Source organism: Maylandia zebra, linkage group LG16 (assembly GCF_041146795.1).
Source record: "Maylandia zebra isolate NMK-2024a linkage group LG16, Mzebra_GT3a, whole genome shotgun sequence".
In the NCBI taxonomy this organism is placed as follows: domain Eukaryota; kingdom Metazoa; phylum Chordata; class Actinopteri; order Cichliformes; family Cichlidae; genus Maylandia; species Maylandia zebra.
In genome coordinates, this window is record NC_135182.1 from 15311217 (window position 1) to 15334851 (window position 23635).

General features: G+C 40.2%; 1 protein-coding gene across 13 annotated transcripts in view; it reads right to left on the reverse strand.

Moving 5' to 3' along the window:
- The window catches only part of mcf2lb (mcf.2 cell line derived transforming sequence-like b), a 49338-nt gene that overhangs the window by 18629 nt on the left and 7074 nt on the right, over positions 1-23635 (reverse strand). For 4 of the 13 annotated variants that reach the window (XM_024805504.2, XM_076874790.1, XM_076874789.1 and 1 more), the window contains exons 1-4: positions 15802-16438; positions 7298-7381; positions 6105-6219; positions 965-1055 (exon numbers count right to left, since the gene is read on the reverse strand). In XM_024805504.2, the coding sequence (XP_024661272.2) occupies positions 965-1055; positions 6105-6219; positions 7298-7381; positions 15802-16297 (786 nt within the window). In that variant the 5' untranslated portion in view covers positions 16298-16438. Of the gene's footprint in view, positions 1-964; positions 1056-6104; positions 6220-7297; positions 7382-11683; positions 11708-15801; positions 16440-18314; positions 18334-20278; positions 20835-23635 lie in introns of those variants that run through there. The other 9 variants (XM_076874788.1, XM_076874786.1, XM_076874785.1 and 6 more) reach the window with 6 other exon arrangements.

The following is a 23635-nucleotide window of genomic DNA, read 5'->3' on the forward strand; positions in this document are numbered from 1 at the left end:
CTGAAAAATCCTGAGATTCTTTTGATTCCAGTGGAGCAATTCTATGATACTGGAGATCAACACAGTAGCTCATTTTTGTTACATAAAGAAGCTACTAAGCCAAAGAAAAGTGGCCGCCTTTCATTAGTATATGAATCATGGTGCTTGTCAGCAGTCCATTGGTTTAGCTCCAGTTAAACAATACAGAGATTGTGTAAGAGGGTGATTCCCACCCCCATCTATATACACTATGGAGCGCTGCCAGTGCTTCATCAACTCCCTACAGAAAGCCTGAAACATGGATGATCATATAGACACTCTGGCTCACTGTACACAAGTAAAGCCTGGGACAAATGAAACATGCTCCAAAATAACATTCTCCTTATTCTGTTAGTGTCAGTTTTCCATCTAAAAAGAAGCAGGATTAATGAGCAATGGAAGAGATTATATCAGAAGTTCCCTCTATCCTGATGTATCATGCAGCAGCTGAAAAACATACAAAAGGCTACTTTGCTTAGTAGGTTGTGCAGGAGTCCTTTAAGCCACTGTGAGCAGCATTTAAGTGACTCATTTATACTAATTTACTCAATTGTTTATAATAGAGGCCCAAATATCAATCAATGTAAAGCCAAGATGATGAGTGAAAGATTTAAACGAATGTGTGAACAAAACAAACACATTCTGCTGTATTTTCAGCTTATTTTTCCCCATAGCTGTGAAAACACTGACTGTGATGGTAATGGTCGAGAGCTTATGGCTGTGCTTTCTCATATATTAGTGGTGGAGCTGTTAAGTAGAGGAAGTTACAACATCTCTCTGAGGCCTAATAAGCTTCATCCTCCCATGGGTGATGGTGTACGGACAGTTCCTGTCAAACCTCGGTCCCCTCACTCTCACAGCTGATGAAATATCTGTTTCTGTCCCAGTGAGACTCATGCAGAAGGCAAGTGCATGCTCAGATCTGCAGAGGCAAAGACAAACTTACTGCAATACGAAGCAGGGTCCCCTTTACAGCTGCCCATCGGTCTTGCCGGCGATCAATCACCAGGATGAACCCCACGCCTGTTGACGACAAGCTGGAACACACAAGGAGGAAACATTTTCAGCACAAACTAAACAGATCTGTTGTGACCAGCTTGATGGTTCAAGGGTGAGAAAGTTAGCAGCACAGTGAATGTGGAGGATGTCATATCAGTTTGTTTGTTTGTTTTACATGGAAACAGCCTGTACTACAACCAAACGACAGACAAGTAGGGAATTCTTTAAACACAAGAGCTTTAAGAGGTGGGAAAAAATCCTCTATGGCACAGAAGTGAAGCCAAGTGCCTGTTCACAGATTTCAGTTTTGTTGTGCTGCTCTTTATCTTCTTAGACAGCTGGCGCCATCAATAAAAGGAGATACTGTGAAGCGCCTCCAGATTTCTTGGCCACCAGCCCCCAGCCCTCACTTCCCCCATTCCCCTGCTCTCCTTTGTGGTCCCAGTAGAAATGGGGAGGGGATGGGTAAACACTGACAACAACTACTGACGGCCGCACGTGCAGTTTACCAGCAGAATCCTATCTACACTACCTGAAACATGTGCATCCTGTTTCAGGTAGAGGTAAAGCACCGTCATTACCTTTCAAGCAGAAATATTCCAGTAAGCTTCAAGTATTTGTTTTCACATCTTTCATTCTGCAACTATTGACTGCGTAGACAAGGTGGCAGCAGTTAAAAAAAGAGCGGTCCGTGTAACAATGAAGGCAAAATGAAAACACAGTAGATGCAGATCCCAGTGTGTTGTGCTGTTTGAAGCAGAGGCAGCCAAATGTTTAAGACCATTCCAGGATCCAGACTCTGCACCCCCTTCACTGCATCTGTGCGCTAACCAATGAGAGCTGAGAGCTGCTGGAATAAGAGCCAACCAAACCAAGGGTGCATAGCAATGGGCAGCTTTATTAGCCAATCAACGGATCAAAACAGATGTGAGCTTCTGAAGAACATTTACAGTGTGCACCCAAAGCTTGCAGTATTAGTAAATCTATTCATGTCTGCCTCTCTAGTTAATGCTGTTACTTACTGTATCATTTACATTAAATTACTCATGACACTTCCTTCCCCTTTCATCTTTTCCTTTTTCTCCTCCTCTATCATCCTCACTTTTCACCCCTGCAGTTTCACACAGTCATTGCTTTACAACTCATGTGCAGAGGTAAAGTGAGACAAGAGCTTTTCATCCTTTCAGACATTTATGACTCGTAAAATAAGAGGGTGGTTTATGCTGAACATCCACTGCCAGGGGATGGGAAATTTAATCATTTGGCCTATCAAGTAGTAGCACAACTTTAAAGTATTAGCAGAAATTTGAAGGTAAATGTGAATAAGTGGATGTACAGTTTTTTGTGTAGCTATAAATTTTTTTGCAAACACTACTCATTTAAATATTCATAGATATTTTCTGGTGCTTTGGGGGCTGCGCATCCATGAGTGTCCTTCTAATAATTGGATTTCTAATGTCAAAGGGTACAGAAGCACCTCGAGCTGTGAGTCGAGCTGTGAAAAAGCTTTTGCCCAAAGCCACTGCAGTGATGGGATGAGTCTCCTGGTTTAGTGGATATGCAACACATAACACGCATGGTACAGCTCCGGCCTCCTCTTGTCTTTTAACAGGGCAAAGAAATGTGCATCTGTGTTATATAATAAATAAGAAGCAAACCAATTGTTAATTTGTGAATCTATAAGAAACAAAATAAATTAAAATAAACTTTAATTTGGATTATGCTTATGAAAACAAAACCATTCGCCTGACTTCTAAGGGGGATTTTCTCGCAGTGATTGTATCCATGTTAATTTAATGTATTATGAAGTTGAAATGATTTTCTCTAGCAAAGACCAAATTAATATAGACTTAGATCAGAGATGGTATGATTTCAGAGAAGTCATTTGGGCCTCTCTTTCTTTCTTTGGTCTTTCGTTATCAACAAAAAGCTTACAATTTGATTGTACACACTAACAATTGTAGTTGTGTCTTTGTTGAAATATCACACAATCTGTGTATGTTCAGACAAAACCAATCACACCAATTTTGAGACCTACTGCCAAAACATAGCTGACCTGCTTATAGGTACCTGGCTAATGTGTCTGAGGAGGGAGCATTCCATCAGTATTGTCACAAAAATTGATATCCGGATGCTAATCGCTACTAAAAATGACTACAAAATTAGATACTCAATCAAAATATTACCAAAACCAACAGTGCGATCTTTGGGTCCACCAGTTGTGGATAGAGCAGGCACAGAGCCCCTCCCCTCACTAGCAGCTGAACACATGAGTGGTAGTTGACATTTAAAACAGTGAACAACATTTTATGAGGAATTTCAAGAGGTCAGTAAAGCTCCTGTTTCAAGAAAATTGAAGTATTGAACATTCTCACATGTGACGTTAGACATTTAACTATTTGAATGGTCACATTAGAGTGAAACTGTCTGTGGAAGTACTGAGGTTTCATTTTATTTTCGGCATCAGTCTGCAAAGTGTGATATGAGGAAGACATTAAAAGTCATATATAATTACTTCCGTACTTACTATAGTAATATAACGAATGTAGAATGTTCTGTTCACTGATTATCTCATTCTAAAGGTGAGAGTTCAATTTCCTCAGGCCAGTTCTCAAGGTCCTTGCATGGTTTTTGAAGAATTACAAACTATAATTATTTGATGCTTTATACTGGTTTATTTAACACGATGCAAAACAATAACTTGTATTCAAATTGTCTGTGTCAACATAGTGTAACGAGATCTGGCTGAAGGACTGATGAAGTTATGTGATGGCAACGTATCTGTTCATCCATCCCTCTATAAGGCACAAGAACTGCTGTTCTACTTAGAAATATTAGCAGATTTCAGTGAAAGCTGGACATGGTGTTTATTTACTGGGTTTAAACCCAAAATGAGCTTAAATCCAAGATCATATTTGCTGTTATATAGGCATTTTTTCATTTTGGCAAGCATTGGTAGGTCCCCTATGTAGTGGAACCACTGCAGACACTGGATGTGCCATATTAGAAATTCATACAAGTAGTGAGGAAAAACAAGGTCCAAATGTAAGTGACCTCATTTATATCTGGACCTTGCTGCGGACCTTCTGATGGAGATTGGCATTCCCAGTTGTGCTTTGGTAAAAAAACGTAGTTATGCTTGTGTTGTGATGTGCATGTAGTAAATGTTATATGCTGTAAACTGGATTTCCTCCATGCAGTCGTTATTTATAAAGTACTCTGCAAATCCTAACATTACGGCTAACAAGTGGATTCTCCTGTTTCGGTGCAGCTAGCCAACGATAAAGAATCAGTTAGTGAAAAAGACGCAGAGAGTGAAAAAGACAGTAAAAATAAAGTAGCCACCATAAACTGTTTTTTAGTTTTAGCTTCCTTGCTTTCCACTGAGTTATCGCTTCTTTCACTAGTTATTTTACATAAACTAATCTAAGTCTATTAGCAGCAACCAACCTACCAACCCTGTGACATCACATTCTGTACTGGCACAAGATGTTGCAATGCATTTGCTAAAGCCTGTAGCTTTAAACACTTCACAGTCACAGACTGTTAAATCTCTCACAATTCTTTTAAGAGTAGAGCTCCATGGTCTTAACCTTCATACGTAGTGTTTCATGTCCACTTTAAGAGTGCACCAGCTTAATGCCCCTCCCCCCACAGTCTGTCTGCTGACTGTATTCCCCAAGATACACAAACCATTTACGGGTTCATTTACTGAGTGTTGGTGGATGCAAAGAATAGAGTCAATTAATTAGATTCCTTCATTCACAAGACAAGACCCAAATTAGTTTAGTAGTCAACACATCCCAGCAACCAGCCAGTCAAGCATGCACACGTACGTATGTATGAGAGTATCAACATAAGAAATTATGTCTACAATTAATATCGATCCTGTGGTATTAATTTCAAACAAGCAGCAGCTGTCCAAGGTCAGAACAGACATTTGTCCCTGGATTCTGTGTGCCTCATTCGTGGTGTCAGTCCCTCAGGTATCTCCAGCCATCTGTCTGTGCATTCAGAACAGCTTGAGGCTGGCTCAGCACCATCTCACCCTGTGGCTGACCCTCACTCACTTGACAGAGTGACCAACAAGTAAGTGCATTACCTAAATTGTATCCAGTTAGGAAAATTAAGCCCATACTGAAATAAAGTTAGCCAAACATTGGCCAACTAACTCGGTATTTACTTCAAGTGATTAAAGCTCCACTGTTAACGGAAGAAAAGCTGTGCTGTGACTAAAGGCCATTGCAGACACATGGATACGGAGACATGCCTCAGTGAGCAAGTGGCCATGTCTCTCTCACACACACACACACACACACACACACACACACACACACACACACACACACACACACACACACACACACACACACACACACACACACACACACACACACACACACACACACCCCCTCTGGTTAGCTGTATGCATTATTCAGGTTCAACCCGCTAGAATCACTGCTGGTTTCTATTTATACACAATGAGAAATTTCAGGCAGAATGAAGGGAAAGCAGGACATACAAGATGATAAGCTAAATCAAAAAACATAAAAAAATATCATGATTTAAAGAGCCAGGTATTGATTATAAAAGAAATTTGGAGAAACGGTTGCTCCTGCAAATTTTTTCCTCTTCTCTCGACATCTGCTCTGCCCATGTGGACAAAGACTGAACTGAAGAACACTTATAAAATAAAGTGTCCGCAGGAATCCCAACTGGCCCTCTTCTTTTATACAAAGCTATGAGGTAATTGAGTCTTTCTCTTTGAGCAATTCTAGAGTGAGGCTGTAATAAGTTAACTACTGCCATCTACTGGCAGACTTCATACACTCCTTCCAGTACATCACTATCCTTCCTCTAGTTTCAGTTCAGGTGATCAGCATGAAAACTTCCCTAGTTTGAGCCACTTTCAAAGCCTTTCTATTTTATTACATAATATTTGATACTGTCTGGGCCACATGGTTTATCCATAAACCTGGATATGTTCATCAGCAGTACTTTGTTGCAATGACCGTAGAGAAACCAAGGGAAAGGTGACACAGGGTGAGCGAGATGAGACTTTAGAGGTGAAAAAGTTCAGACTTTACCTTGGGACGCTTGTCAGGTAGGTCAACACGTTGTGAAACTCCTTGTCTGTGATCTCCCCAAATGCAGGGAATTCTGGGAACACAATGATGGGGCTGCCATTATCTCCTCTTCCTCCTAAGAAAAGGAAAACAAGATACACTGAAACTTTCCAGATAAAATAGGGGGTTCTGTAAGAATGCTTTATGTTTAATAGGACATAAGAATAGAACGAAAAATGCAGTCACAAGGGGGCACTGATGTGAAGACTAGATTGTGATACTGGAGACTGGACAGAAAAAAATACTATATATTCACATAAAAAAAATATAGTCTTGTAGGCTCTCGTTCTCTTCAACAGACAATCGGCAAAAAGCCACTGGTTTCATGTAAATACATGTTTTCTCCAATACTGATCTCCAGCACATGATTTAAATGTTGCCTCAGGTTTGAGACTTTGAGACTCAGAGATCATTTACATGAAATAATGACAAAAAAGAAATATTTGAGTGTTCTCACTCTCAATAAGATGATGACAAAAGATTATATAACAATTAAAGATGGAAGGATAGAAAAATAATAAAATGATATGAGACAGAGGGATGCTTCAGTGTTTGCACACAGTGAATAACGTTGACAACAACAGTCTCACCACGCGCACGCACGCACGCACGCGCATGCCTGTCCCTGTGTGAAACAGCTGCTCTGTCAGCACTCATGACTAGAATATAAATCTCTGCCTTTTCCTTCCCTCATCACTATAGCAACAGCAAGTGCATGGTCATGGTTTCAACGTCTGCTTAGATCTTTGTCTGCAAAATGTTTTCTCAATTCTGCCACAGCCACAAGGTCGCCTCTTGGACAGGATTTTTGTCACTGTAGGACTTGCTGTAGCTTGAAATGTCTTTAAAATGATGCTAAAAATACACTTTTTTGGAGGTGAAAACATCTAACATGCAGAGGCGGTAAGTCCAAAAATTCCAGGTAACAGTATCAATGAAGCATGGGCCGTAACGTGATAAACCGTGAAGAGGAAACCGATAGAGGGGAAATTTGAATGGCAAATTAAAGCTGTCCTGTTCAGCTGAATTATGAAAAATTTAAGAGGAGTGCTGATCATTGAAAAATAGCAAACAAAATGACAAAGAACCCAGATCCGGTGAAGCAGACAGACAAAACAAAAAGGAAGACAAAAAAAAAGACATGGCAATTTGACCTGAAAGGAAGGCAAACTTCTTTTGCAGGTCAGGAGTGATGTCAGCAGCGCGGAGAGGACAGCTGTCCAGCTGCATGATCTCATCTGGAGAAAAAAAAGTTACAAAATTATAAGTAGCAATACATCTGAACCGAATACACAAAGTTTAGCAAAGTCTGACAGATTAATTTGAGGATTGTTTAGACTGTCATGGTTCTAAAAATATGTCTACCATCTCTACACATAATTCATTAATAAAACAGTATATTGTGGTGCATTTTCATATATACTTCATTTCACCAAAACGCAGGTTACTTTTGCTGTAAACAAACAGTACTGATATGTTAACAGGCTTTGTCAACAGTTCTTGATCTGCCCATGTGCTCGCCTCATACAGATTAAATTAATCAGATTAAAGGTCATTCCCCCAGTTGGAGATAGAGATTGTAATTATACTGGGGATCAAACTAGAGGTTAGGGAGCCTTGTAGGCTAGACAAGCTGTAACATAATATGCAGAAGTGGAAGGAGATTTTAATCACGCAACAGACAACTTTCCAAAATAATCTTCACCACAAAGCACAGAGAAACAGATTAAATACATATTGAAAAAGCTTTACAGATTCCAGTTTCTGAGCTTTTAACCCTCATGAATATGTATTAAAAGGGACTAAAAACATACTTTATGTCCTCGGTTGGCCTCTCACTACAGTTTGAGTAATCATCTCTTAAATTAACATGTTACTTTCTGCTGAACTATTCTGGTTGCATCACATAAGAGTTTCGGTGTTCTTTTCAACACTTCTCAATGATTTGAAGCAGAAGGGGCTCAACAGGGAAACTTACTTTGGTGCACCAGTTAGGACTGGGCAATCATGAATTAAGACTCTGGCTGAAGTGGCAGGGTCGCTTACTGATGTTGGCACAGGCTGCTGTGATGAAGAGGGCAAAACTCTAGCAACACTCACAGCTGATTTGGACTACTGCGGTGAATGCTGTAGGGGTCATGACTGCCTGGTATTTTATATGCAATGGAAACTATACAATAACAACTGCCCAGAGCTCAACTTGAAACTGATAGTCATACATTATATACATACAATAAAAAAAATGAACATCACTCACTCCCACTGTTAAGACATGTAAACTAAGCCACCTCCACAGCATCCATAAAAAAGCAGTACTCTACTGTAATCCATACATATCATTCACATGTTTCTATATCAAAGATCTAAACAAGCTCTGAGCTTTGTTGTGTTTTATTTAAAAAAGTTTTTTATTGGTTTTGAGCAGGGAAAACAAGCAGAGAAAATGTGGCACTGCTGTAATGAACTCTGTGCCATTTGCTATTACAGTTTGGTATTTAATTATTTATGCTGAGATGTGTTTTATGTGACGAGCTCAATAATATAAGTGTTACACTTGCCCCAGTGTACCAGTACATCTGTCATCCTGTCATTAACTTTCTACAGTTACATTTAAGCTTCAGATTTATTCCTAGTGCTGATTGGCTGCAGAAGCTTCACCTTCGCTCATATAAAACCCAAGAAGCTGGAGCTTCTGCTCCCTCACCTCCATCAGCACAGGCATTATTCCTGTGTTACTTTTGCAGTTGTGTTTATTATTTATTAATTATGAGTTGAGTAGAAAGTTAGTGGCAATCCTTTTTTCAGTTGTGGTTCGATTAATTTGGGGAAGAAGCTTGAATCAGATGTGTGGTTGTTTCTGGGTTTTCTTTCTCTTGCAGCAGCGTTCTGGCATCTTTTACATCAGGTTCTTTTGAGCCATGGATTTAAGGTCCATAATGAGACCTAATAATTTAATTTAAAAACAGAACATGGGCAAATCTGAAGCACTACTCTATTTAGTTCCTACAGAAACATTCATGTTCACTAAGCTATCCAGGAACAGAAATCTGTATTATATTGAGCCAAAAGAGAGAAAGAACATTTATTTGTGCCATCAAGTTTCTAGGAGGGGAGTTTCCTGTAAATATGGATGTGAACACAGACATACTGCTTAAGATAAGACTGAAGAGCAATATTGACTTTTGGTATCAGTCTGACTTTGTTTGCTTCATTTTCCTAAAGCACATAATTCACACTGGATTCACATGTTATTGTTTCACTGTATCAAAAGTATTATTTTATTCCCTCATCATTATGATCTTTTCTTTGAAAAGGACATTAGTGGGGCCTCTGTGGATCGGGCTTGCTCTGGCACACCTCCTGGTTGCTTGACTGCGTTGGGATCTGTAAAGTCTGCAAGCCCAGGCTCTTCTTTATTTTGTGATGTGGCAGTGTCCTGACTGGAGACTGCCACTGGTCTGATGCGCTATATCTGCAATCGATCATTGGTTTTAATGTTGTGGCTATACTGCAAGCTGTTATGCTTCTTTTGATATCTATAGCAAGAGTCCATCCATAAACATACATAAGGAAGGGGGTGCCTAAAAAATATACGCATGGAAATTATTAGAACTTAAGAGAGACAACATAACGGTAAATTAAATGGTTTGTTAAGCTCATCCTAGCAAACTCAAGACTTGGTAAGCTGACAAACATTAGACTCTAGACTCTACATGCACACACGAAACATTCAGAAGAAACCCAATGTATAGAGAAATATACAGAAAAGTCAGACGAATAAAGTCTGTCCCCAGAACCATACCTGTGTCCATGATATTCGCCAGAACAAAGCATAGACAAGATATGACCTGGTGCTTTCAGTCCATCATACAGTAATCCTCATTGTTAACCATAGTGTTCCCTTCTTTGCTGTGCATTTTAGGTGACTAACACCCTCCCTTTATGCAAACACTTGTCTTAGTGTAGCTTAAACAAACCAAAGTCTTAGTGTCACTCTTTGTTTGACAACAGGTCATATCAGGTTACTTGGCCTTTGGGTATTACCACCATCATTATCAGAGAGTTAGTGTAGTGGGAAACAAAAACATGTCACTCTCTTCCCTTTTCAAACAAAGCAACACACATATACACTGTTTAGTGATAAGACTCATTTAAATGTGCAGTCTTCGTCTGTCCTTTGAATCCGTTTTGCTCCCAGCTGTTGGCAGGGAAGCCCGAGGACTATTGTAACATTTATTGAGAAAAGGAACATATATATGTACACTAACTAGCAGTACAATAGGTGTTTCCTTTTTTACTAATAAGGACAAGACTGCAATATTATTTTTAATCCAGGAAGTCAGACTGTTATAAATGGCTCCCTTGGTGTGTACAAACATGATCGGTGCAATCGTGGCTCAAGAGTTGGGAGTTTATCTTGTGATCGGAAGGTTGCCGGTTCGAGCCCCGGCTCAGACAGTCTCGGTTGTTGTGTCCCTGGGCAAGACACTTCACCTACTGGTGACGGCCAGAGGGGCCGATGGCGCGATATGGCAACCTTGCTTCTGTCAGTCTGCCCCAGGGCAGCTGTGGCTTGCCTCCACCAGTGTGTGAATGAATAGTGGAATTGTAAAGCGCTATATAAATGCAATCCATTATTATTATATAAAAAGTCATCATGCCACTATATCTCAAAAAGAAGCAATCTTTCAGGTAATCACATTGCTGCAATTGTATCTAATGATATAGCTTAAATACTTTAAAATTTGTTTAAATGTTGGGTACTGCAGGATGTGCCAAAGCCTACAAAGACTTGAAAAACCTGGAAGCTATTCTAGTGGTAATTCGATTTTAAGTCAACATACTAAATACAAGTACAGGTGACTTAAATGTATGATAATGCTTTGATGAAACAAGTTTCTAACGTATTTCATGTTAGTATTGACAACAGATATGGCAGATGGCATAACAGATCTTGATAAAATAACATAATAAGATCATGTAAACATGTTGATATATTAGTTTAAAAGCACCCGAAATAAATGGATGACATGTATTTATTTATTTCTCACATGCTTCACCTGTATATGTCATGAATATACCTGCAAACTGTTGCTTTCTTTTTCTCCTGTCCATATGTAAGCTAATATTGTTTTAACACATTAAACCCCCCCCCCCCACTATTTTACACAAAATATGCTTTTTCATAGTGTAGTGGAATATGTCCTTTTAAAGAAAACAATAATAACAATAAACTGTTACAATTGCCCCCAATAGATTGTCACAGCCAGGGGGAGCCGACGGCGTGTAGCGTGAAAAAGAGACGAAACTGCATTTCAAACAAAAAGCGAGCCGTTTATTCAGGCTGATTAAACCTGAATACAAAAGGCAAATAAGGGCAAAAACTGAACTAAAACCTAAACTCGGGAAACTACACTGTGGTTATTATGATTAAACTATAATAACTATGACTACAGACAGGAACATGACTCTGAGCAGGAACATGCAAATAACTATGATGAAAAAACATGAACTGAGCAGAATCATGAAAAACTCTTAACCTGACGTGACGCAGAAGGAATTAACACCGACGACTTGACGCTGAACAAAGAAAGACAGTGGACTTAAATACATCCAGGAGGTGATCAGGGGAAGTGGAAACACATGGGGAAACAGCTGACACAAATGAACATAGTGACGTTACAGGGAGGAGTAAAATTAAACACACTGAACAAAGAAACACAAGACAAACAGGAAAAAACAAAACGTGAAACATGTGACATAACACCGGCTAGACAACATGAAGCACACAGACAAGAAATTCATGAGAGTAACACAGAAGACTTAGGAGAAACATAAACGAAACGAAACTCAAGGCAAACACATGATAATCCTAGATCTTAACATCCTTTCAATATAACATAATAAATCACAAATGCAAAAATAAACACAAAATTCTGGGTCACAGACACAGCCACAACAGTACATTAAAATCCTGGGTTCTAGTTACGAACACCTATGTTATAATGGGCTGTTGATGTAAATTTTTAACACAGGGATAGAACTGATGTGTCACTGTGACCCACTAAAGGGTCACAGTGCATGCATCTTTTTAAAGTTCTGTGTATAAACTAAAAATGCAAGGCACATGCAAGCCAAGAAAAGAACACGTGGTCAGTTTAAAACAGCCCAACAATGAAAGATAATGTGACATTTCAAACACCAAGAACTGCTCTTCACCAGATTTTCAAAATGTTTTGTACTATGAATGATTGCGTAGAGTGATATTGGCTTAATCATATTGTGTTTGACTATAACTGTGATCTAGCAAAAAGTAAACATATCAATGCCGTCAGTAATTTTCAGATGTTAAGATTTTTGATACACACTGGCCTTCTTCCAAGCTGTTAAGAGGAGTTAGGAGAAAGCAGCATTAAACAAACTCGAAAAAAAGTCATTTAAGAAATCAATCAGTAACAAAGCGGCCAAGAAAATAGGCTTTCAGCATTGTTTTTATAGCCACCTTATGTGTAAGAAACCAAATTAGCAATAAAGGGAGTGCACCTCAATGGCATGACCTCTGTGAAGCCTATCACACGTGGTCCTGTACAGCCTCTGTTTACTGTAGCAGGTGGTTTTAAATCTTGCATGACAGCTGGAGACCTCTGAGGTGGACTCCAAGATTACACTAATCTGCCACATCCAGACTGACGCATGTGTCCGAAGTTCAGTAAAGTGTACATTTCAAAAGCAAAAACCTGACCCAGTCCCCATCATCAGTCAAATAATCGGACTCATAATCTCCTTCACTACATGTTTCTGTAGCACTAAGCTTGGACAAATTTATTGTACATTACCCTCCTAAATGTAGGTGTGCAGACCATACTGATCACATACTGACTGATTGAACCTCAGTTTGTTTTAGTAAAAATCCTCTTTTCTTTGAACTGACTTAGTTTTGTCCCTTCAACGCTTTTAAGGCCAAGCGATAATAAAGGTTCTCTACTGACTGACCCCTACAGATGTTAATCGGAACAAAAACTCTTTTCCTCTTTTCTCTCAAATTAACCTCAAGCAAGGGTGTCGCCCACAAATGGCTTTTTAATAAAAGAAACCAAGCAAGTGGATATAGGCTCAGATAAATGACCATATCTGATGTTCGTAACTTGGTAAAGCAGTGTTGTTACGTCGATAATGGCCAGCAGTGCCTGAGGTCATTGGACACAAAGCTGCATGAGGCTAGCCATCTGGAAAGCTCTCACAGGTGCTCGCAAGCTTCTAATGTGCTCAAGTTCACACAGAAACCTCCAAGAGTTTCCACTTTCTGACCTGCCCAACCACACCTTGCACCCAGAATCTCCCACGCAGATCAAATCAAACGCCGGCCCCGACCCAGGCCAGCAATAGCTGCACTGTTTAGAGAAAGGGGCTATTCGGTTACCGAAAAGTCTCCCCCTGAATATCCGATCTGGCTCCTTTTTAACAGCTTTTTTGTTTTGATTTGTTAACATAACCTTATGCATGGTTACTTTCTATTATGCATTATTATTATTACACATTATTTTTATTAGAGTCTTCACACCAATTGTATCTCCTATAGCCCTTACTCTACAAATCGTAATTTTCTCACATGCTTGCATAAACTATTGCCACATGCACAATGCTAAAAGCCCCTCTGGCTGTGAATTGAAACAGTATCAGATACTACAAGACACTGAAACTATGACGTTTTTTTTTTTCCAGTCTGTCTTTCTTTGTATTTTCTCTCCTCAGAGTATCTGTGGTGTCAAAACAACCTAAAGCGAGACAAAGATGTACGTGTAAAAGAGCACTCTTTACATTAAGATGACCGAGATGCTATTATTAGAGCATTCTGATCTTTAGTGATACAGTAACTATGTCTGTTACAAAAAATATTCCCTCTAAATAATTTTCAAGCAATTTCAACATTCCCTGTATACTCACATACAGACACACAATCACATACCACCTGCTGGGTGAGGCGCTAATGTTCTTTAGAAAGCTTAACGACTGGGATTAGCGACCACTCACGTACACGTTTGTGGGCAACTGGTCAAACTTTAGTGGGTCACAGTGACACACCTGGACTGCCTGCCACTACTGACACAGATTAAGCAGGAGTAGACGAGAGGAAAGAAATCCTGGATTGACAGGCCCACGTGACTGACACACACACGCACATGCAACAAAACAAACTGCCTATTTTCTTGTTAATTTATATGGTTAAGAAATTGCTTCATTCACCAGAGCTGTTTACTTGACCCACTCCCTCAATGTGATCTTATAGTAATGTACTCAAAAAATATAACATTTAAATAATTAACAGTTGGGATCAGGAAGGGGCAGGAAGCGGAGCAGTGGGGGTCTGGGTGGGCAACAAGAGGGAATAAGGTGCTTAAGGGGTCATGAAGGAGGAGGAGTAGCAGAGATAAAGCAAATGGTTGGAGGAATGCAAGGGGTGATATTTACCCCTGGAAAAAGAACAAAACAAAAAAACCCTATCTTATCTCATTGTGACTTACAGTGAAGGGACTTGATGGTTTTTTTGGAACATTTTGCTGTTATAGTTTTGCTGATATAGGCTCACTTGTCCCCACTGGAGAAATGTTTGCTGCAATTCACTGCAAACTGAGACTTCATGTTAGAATGAAGCATTTCCATCCTACTGGGTTTGGGTTCCTATACAGCATTCCCATTAATAAGATACAAGAGGTCACTAAGTTTATTAGTATAAAAAAGCAAATAAATTGCTCTTTGAGTATATCGGATTTTGTTCATAAGCAAGGAAAGAGTGGAACAGGAGACTGACAGATGGATTGGTGCAGCGTCTGCAGTGATGCAGAAGCTGCACCGGTCTGATGTGGAGAAGAGAGACCTGAATGTGAAAGCTACGCTGTCAATCTACTGGTCGATCTATGTTCCTACCCTCGCCCTTGGCTATGTAGGTAGTGAACAAAAGAAAATGATAGTAGCAACAGAGCTTCAGCTGAAGGTCTTAGAAAAAGGATGAAAAGCTGTCGTTCCTCCACTTCAAAAGCAGCCAGGTGATGTGATTTGGGCTCCCGTTTACTCCAAAGTGACGTTTTTTTTGTGGGCATATGCAAACTGGTTAGTTTGAAGTGGTGTCTGGACATAAATGGCAGAAAGCTGGATGCATAGAAAATTGAATAGTAGTATGGTTCAATCCCTTCAGAAGATTTACAGAATCTTCAAATATCTCTGTCAGCTTGCACTGTTGCTGCTTGTGGTGGCTCAGCACCTAATCGCGATTTCGTTGGTCAAATGATTTACTGGGTTTACATTGTGATGTCAGTCATTTCTGGCCCTTGTCCAAATTCAGTGCTGTCATGCTCTCTGAACCTCTGGTATTTTTTTAGAGAGAACTAAATATTAGCCTTTCTTTTCTTATCAAAGGTGACACTCCAGAAGAAAAAGAAGGGAGAGGAACTACTTTCTCAGACCATGGATGAACTGAGGCCTGCACAAACACACAGTATAAGAAAAATAAGAATTATTTGAAAGTTCAAGAATGAAAATATCATGTCTTAATGATTACAAGATACCCCCTTGAAGATATGAGAGCCATTACTTAAACTGCTGTTAATGTAATACAACAATAAAAAAGAAAGAGGATGAAGAATGAATAGGTATAACTTACCACATAACCAGTTGCAACGGCAAGAAAATCTGTAGTAACTTTCCACCTCCTCAATAGTGAGCCGGACATGAACCCCAATTTCCTCCCTTGGCCCCAAAAATGCATCCAATACTTCCTCTACCATTTCCTCTTTGCTCCTCTGATCTTCCATATCCATGTTTGCATTTTCATCAGTCTCTCCAATCTCCTTTGACGTGTAATACGCCTCAATCTCAGCTGCCCTTCCCTCTTTCATGTCTTCAACCACAACCAGAGAATCTGTGTGTCCTTTAATTACACACCAGTCCACTTCCTCACTGTCAGAGCACTCCTGTGAGCCTGGACTCACCTGTCCAGCTAGAGTCACCTCTGAGTCCATTTCCAAGCAAAACCCAGGATCTAGCTCAACCTCGATGTCTGCATCCATCAAGGAGCCCAAATCTGCTATCTCCTCTCTTCCCATCTTCCTGTCCCAGTCTATGTCTCCTTCACTTCTTTTCTCCAGCATTTCTTCCATGTAGCTTCACAAACAATATCACAACAACAATTTCCCTCTCATCCTGACTCTACCTTTCGCCAGACACTACATTTAACCTCTTGGTCAGGCTGCAGGTGCTCTACAGCCCACAGACGCAGTAACTGAGAGGACTTCCTATTGCAACCTCAGGTTACCTTCCCTGTATACAAAAGCTACAGTGTACTGCTAGACCCCACCCTCTCTCCTGGTCCAACTACCTTTATACCTCCCCTAAGAGGACAGTTATCTAACTAGCTAAAAAGCCTCCAACTTTACATAGCTGACAGTCTGACCAATAAAAAGGAAGTAGTCATGCCTCTTCATGACTAATCAAGAATAGGGAAATAGGTTCTACATTAAGCTGCTGTGCGTCACTTTGGTTATTAAAGGTACTGCAGCTTCCACTGCTCATTTACCTATGGCAACAAAACTCGCGATCCGCGTCTGCCTTATCTCAGGAAATGTGGACTAAAAATACAAAGCCTCCATTCTGACCAACCCATTCAAAGACATCCCCATTTAACCATTCACTGACTCGATCCATTCAAAGCCTCTATTCTTGTTTACTCCGCTCAAAAGACCCCATTCTTACAAACTTACTGAAAGACTTAATTCTAAGGAGACCTCTCAAAGAAAGACGCTGTCTCTTAATACAAAGTGGCAATTTAGATTCCATTACAGTGAGTTGTTCAAAAGATACATTTCAGTTAAAAAAAGGCTAATAGACTTGATTCTTTGTCTCCTAATTCAGCCAATATCTATTAAACGAAGATGCAGTGGTGCTAAATGGCTTGGGGAACATATACCTGTGTAAAGTGTGTGCAGCTTGCCTCTGCATCGGTGTGTTTGTGTGTTTAACGTGGGCATTTGCTTTATGACCAAGGGCATGCAGGCTATCAGTGCCATAAACTTTATAAGTTCAAAGCTAAAGCCACTAGACTGGAAAACTATGCAGCTTAAAGTGAGCAAGATAGTCAAACAAGGCACAGTCCATCAAATCAGCTCACAGAGTCAGTTGAATAAATGAAAACACGCTGCATAAAACTGTTAACACACACACACACACACACACACACACACACACACACACACACACACACACACACACACACACACACACACACACACACACACACACACACACACACACACACACACACACACACACACACACACACCCCATTTTGGGTAAATCTTTGTTTCCACCACATCACACAGGTGTTCTACTGGGCTGAGATCTGGTGACTGTGGATACCCCTTGAGTAAACTGAACTCACTGTCATGTTCAAGGAAGCAGTTTGAGATGATTTGTGAGATAGTAGGTTAACCTTCTGGGAGCAGCCATCAGAAGATGTGGCCCTTTGCATGTCCTTCCTTGCTCTCTCCCCCCTCCTTTCTGCTCGAAAAAGGCTCAACTTTTTGTGAGCCCATGCAGACTGTAACCTCGGCTTCCTGTTCTTAGCTGAGAGGAATAGCCCCTAGCGTGGTCTTCTGTTGTAGTCCATCTGCATTAAGGTTTGACATGTTCAGAGATGCTCTTCTGAGATCAACACAGCATTTTCACACAGAGAACTGCTGCTCTCTGCATATTTCCTTTCTTTTGGATCATTCCCTAGAGATGATTTTATGGAAGAATCCCAGTAAATCAGTAGTTTCTGAAACACTTGGACCAGCCTTTTTGGCTACTTTCTTCCTTATTTTTTGCACAAGGCAAATTTCTTTAAACGTTTCACATCTGTATATTTAGAACAGGGCAATTTAATGCCTGTGTGATGGATGCATGCAACCACACAACTGAGATACTTAGGTAATATTCATTTGGTCTTTTGTCTTATGTTTACGTTATGCTCTAAAGTTTCTGTGATCATAAGTTAACTAATTTGATATTTTGAGTTTACCTGTAATGCATGACAGCACTAAGCTATAGCCCAAATGTTGGCATAGACTTTGCTTTGCATTGTTTGTTATTTTATATAGGTATGTTATATTGATTATATTTCTACTCTTTCTGAGTTACCTGACCTCCGCTCCAGTCCTTCCTGGTTTGGCTGAAAGAGGAGGCTGAGGGTGGAGCTGGTTTAAATGCAGAAGCCAATAAAGTGGACTGGACCATCTATTGTGATCATGCAGGGGGAATGGGGTTCTTCTTGAATGATGGTTATCTGTTATCTCTTTAGTTTTCACCTTTGGTGTATATAATGGTTTATTCATTTGCTATATAACTGGAGCTGTTTCTCATTTGGGCAGGTCAGTTTGTTGAGTTATGTTTTTGTTAAGTGATTTTTGAGTAGCAGTCTGTTAAGTTAACCTCTTTTATGGGCCCACTTGGTTCTTAAAAACGTTATTTTTTGTTATTTTGAATTTTTGTAATCATCTTGTCCTTTTTGGGGGTATAATAAACCCATTTTTTGAAGATTATATTTGTGCCTGTGTGTTCCTGGCTGCTTGGATCATGACAGCCTGGAATAATGATTTACTCTGGTTTTCTGCTCCATTGTTAATATTCTGTAAAGTTTTACCAATAATAATGTATATGGACTCATTTCTCTTATATTATTATGTGCACATATCCTAGATTATATTTTTATATTTTATACCTTTAGATTAATTTATTATTGAGATTGTGCAATGTGATGGCGAGTAAATGCATTGAAATTTCATTCTGATGTAAACTAACTGGTGTATGTATTCTAATGCTCAGTTTGAATTTTAGCAGGTCATCTTGACCAAGTCTACATGTCTAAATGCTGCCAACTCTGCACATGTAGGCACATAGATTAAATATTTGCATCAATGAGCAGTTCTTATAAAGTGGCCGATTAGCATACTTCTGTATACAGTTTCACTGTCTACAAATGTTATTATAAAGGCTGCGACAACTGTGCAAAAATCACTTTGATCAACAAGAAGAGCGTAGAACTGGAAGACTATGAGTTACTTGCAAATGCAAGAAATCACACAAAACTACTACACCAAAATATTTGCTAATCTTTTCTCCTGAGAATTTTCCATGGTGTCAGAGTTAATAGTCTCAGTCTACAAAACATAACATCTAAAAAACAGAAATCCCTCTCTCAAATTCTCCTCATGGCTAATGACTTAAACAGAGCTGGGAGGACAGGAAATGAAAACCTTCCTCCGAAATCTCATAGCTTCAGGTACAGACAAAAATGCACATACTGTGTGTTCAGATCATGCACATTGTGCATAAAGTATATGCACAAATTGTATATGTAGAAGTAAAACCTACAGCAAGCACTGCATGAATATCTAACAAAATCACAAAGAGAAACATGAGAAACAAGAATATGAAGACTACAAAAGGTTTTAAAATATTTATATAGACAGTCAGCAGGAGAATCGCTGAAAACAGCTGCTTTCTATATGTCCCAGATAAAGAAAAACGCTGAAAAAAGACCCCTGACTCACATGGCTTAAGCGGGACCATTGGCATCCCACTATCCCACTGAGAAACACTCTTCTTGGTTCTCTTCACCATTTCTTTTCTTGCTGTGTGTTAGTAAAAGTGGCAACAATCTGGCTGAGACGACACCAAACTGTTAGCTCAGCAGCTTTAATCAGCATTCCTTTGCACCAGCTCTTCTGCTGCTCTGTGCTGCAGTTTCTGCATCTGCTGAAGAATTTTTCACTGCTTCTATGGAAAAATGTCAGTGCAGCTGCCGAGATGTGCATGTTGGATACTGAAGCAGCTGATTAAGCTGCGCAGTCATGCACTCACACACAAAATGTTATACACATCAAGACACAGAAACAGCCCAGCAGAGGGGGTGGGGGCAAGGGAAGCCCACAGGAAACACTGTATGTGAGTCTCTGGGCGCGATGCCCTACATACTCTAGCCAGAGCTTCAATGAAAAATATATTATGCGCAAATACACACACAGGCACAAAAAGTTGCGAGTATACGTGCACACATGCACACTCACTCTCACACAGAATACACTCTTTTTTCTCAGTCCTACCATCCCAGGCTCTCCAGGAGTTCTTGCGGCTGGCAGGGCTGAAAGGGAAAGCCGAGCCCAGTCCAGAGAATTCCAAGTTCTGCATAAGATGACTGAGGCGGTTCATGATCCGGAACGATGCCTCACCGCCCTCCCGAAGAAACTCATGGAGAGACATTAGAGCTGGCTGCTGGTCTCACCCCTCTAAAACAAACTTTGTCATCCAGAGAGAGAGACCCCTCGCTGCACTTTTTAAAGCTTTGACAGACTCCAAAGCATAATTCCCAAATGCTGACATGGGAAGGATCCTTCTTTTAATGTGCCAGGTTACTCAGGATTACAAAGAGATGCTCTCACACGTGTTCCTGTGCGTAGATGTTTGCAGTGGCTACATATAAGATAAGCCTACTGTCCTCTGCAGAGCCACATTGAGGACTCAAGGCAAGCGCACAGTGCAAAGCTTGCAGAATCACAAACAGCTGAGTCACTGTCTGCATAAACTCTGAAACAAACACTGCTCACACTAGAGGTGAGAACAAGCCCAGGTCCCTTCACACACATTCGCACACAGACCCCTAGTACACACACACATCGTCAGTGGAACTATTGACAACTGAGAGAAGCAATGCTTTCCAAGGAAGGACAAGAGGGGAGGAGGGTGGAAGGCAGCAGAAGCAGAGGGCAGCCGGCAGAGCATAAATCCCCTTCTGCTGTTTAGGCTAATTATACTCCTCTGCTCCTGAACTAATCTACCTTTTCTTTCCCTCTATCTCACAGGATTCCTCCATGCATTAAATTCACAGTGCAAAAAACTACTGCGCTAAAGCCAATCACCTGTAAGACTTAAAAAACAAAAAACCCAGCAAAAAAAACAAGAAAAAACCCCATAAACTTTATGGCAACAGTTAAAAAGTTTCTTGTTACTATGTTGCCTGAAACCGAGGAGGAGCAAACCCAGTGGAGAGGAGGTTGCTTATTGGCAGGCTTGGGTTTATTTGTGGGTTTTGTGTGAGTGTTTGGCTGGCAAGCAAAAAGGCAGCTTGCACTTTATAGGCTTAGAATAGAGATGAGAGGGGAGATGCACTCTCTCACATACCAATGAGGCACCTACAGCGGATGGGACACACAACTTCAGCTTGCTATTCAGTGACATTGTGATGGACCGAGTTGAAAAACAGGAGTCGTCCCAGGAATTATTAAAAAAATATGGTTTTCATTTATTTAACCCCCCAAAATTATATTTACAAAAGTAATAAATGTTGAGCTCATAAAAGAGGTCAAAGAAACAAAACTGAACTCAGGCAACGACTGCAAACAACAAACCAAATGACTGAGGGGGTAACAAACAAACACAATCATAAATGACAACACAATGCAGTACAATCTAGTTTGTTAATAAACTAAACACTAAAGAAGAAAATCAAAACCATTAAACCCTAAACTCAAATATTTAATTTAATACAAATACTTTGTTTTTAAATGAAAGAAAACACACATTCTCCCCTTCAGTAGGAAGTGGCGGTGTGGTCCAATTATCCCTTTTTGCATTTAGTGGTTTCAAACCCTGGCTACCATCTTTTGTCCAGGAACTCCCAGGGATGATGGCAGGTAAGAAATAAAAAGAAAAAGGTTAGTCAAAAATCAAAGTAATGAAGTGATATGAATACATAAGTAAACTAAATGTGCGCGCTCACAAATAGAACAGATGTATCCAAACCAATCAATAAAGTTATTGGAAACTAAAGTGTGTTACTATGTTCAAATGAAGAAATGAAAATACAAGAGTTACTGACTTCAGAGTGTGGACAAGGGTTTGGCCATCACAGACATTCAGCCCTAATCTCCACCTCATCCCTCCATCCCTGTCTTCTTATTAATCATGTCTTATCCCCCATTTATGACATATTCCACCTCCTATACTTAACTTTCTATTACCCTTTTGGTGTTTGGGCACATACTTACATACAGTGCTGTGAAAACTTATTTTCTCTCTCTTCCTGTTTTTTTATTTTTTATTTTTTTATTTCTCACAGTTAACATATTTTAGATTAAATACATTTTAATATCAGACAAAGATAACCCAAGTGTGCTTGAGCTTCAGGGAATGAACTGATGAACTGACAACTTAAATTTCCTCTCCTTCATACAGACCAAAGCAATAACCCAATGTGGTAAAACCTGCAAAGAGCACAAATAAGTAAAGAGTCTACAGTCATGAAAAAAACTCCAAAAGTTGTCAGGGCATTTAACTAAAAACCACAAATGCACACTTATTAATAATGGTGCTTTCTTCTGTGCTCCACACACTTTGACCGGGGATCACCAAAGCCATTAGGATTCATCGTCTGGGGACCTCAAATCGAGCATTGCATTTTCTCAAAGTCAAGCTCAGCTGCAGTCCAAGCTGATCAGCTGATGGCTTAGCTGATACCCTTCTACACAAATGACAAATCCTATATAGGGCCTACTTTTTAAGTCTGACTGCAGTTGCAGCATATCACCATCTTCACCTCAGGTCCACCTTTCATGATTTCTTCTCTATTTAATCAAAGTTATACTGATGCTCTATTCTTTGTCAAGGTCTTACTGCTTCTGTCCCTGCCTCTGGGGTTTCATGTACATTAGAGGAAGGTCACAGGACACAGCCACACTGCTAAATATAAACCACTGCAGATTGAAATCTTCTCTACACTACAGTCGTCCAGACTGAAACTTTTGTTCAAAATGGTCTCATTTAGTAAATGTTTCAGTGTATCCCAAAGTGGTGGATATATATATATATATATATACACTCAACAAAAATATAAACGCAACACCTTTGTTACTGCTCCCATTCCCCATGGGATGGACGTAGAGACCTAAAATTCATTCCAGATACACAATATAACCATCCCTCCCAAACAGTGGTCACAAATCAGTCCAAGTGTGTGGTAGTGGGCACATCTGCTATATTGAGATAATCCATCCCACCTCACAGGTGTGCCACATCAGGATGCTGATCTGACATCATGAGTAGTGCACAGGTGTACCTCAGACTGCCCACAACAAAAGGCCACCCTGGAATGTGCAGTTTTGTCTCACAGCAAAATGCCACAGATGCCACAAGCAATGAGGGAGCGTGCAATTGGCATGCTGACAGCAGGAATGTCAACTAGATCTGTCGCCCGTGCATTGAATGTTCATTTCTCAACCATAAGCCGTCTCCACAGGCGTTTCAGAGAACATGGCAGCACATCCAACCGGCCTCACAACCGCAGACCTCGTGTAACCACACCAGCCCAGGACCTCCACATCCAGCAGGTTCACCTCCAAGATCGTCTGAGACCAGCCACCCAGACAGCTGCTGGAACAATTGGTTTGCACAACAAAACAATTTCT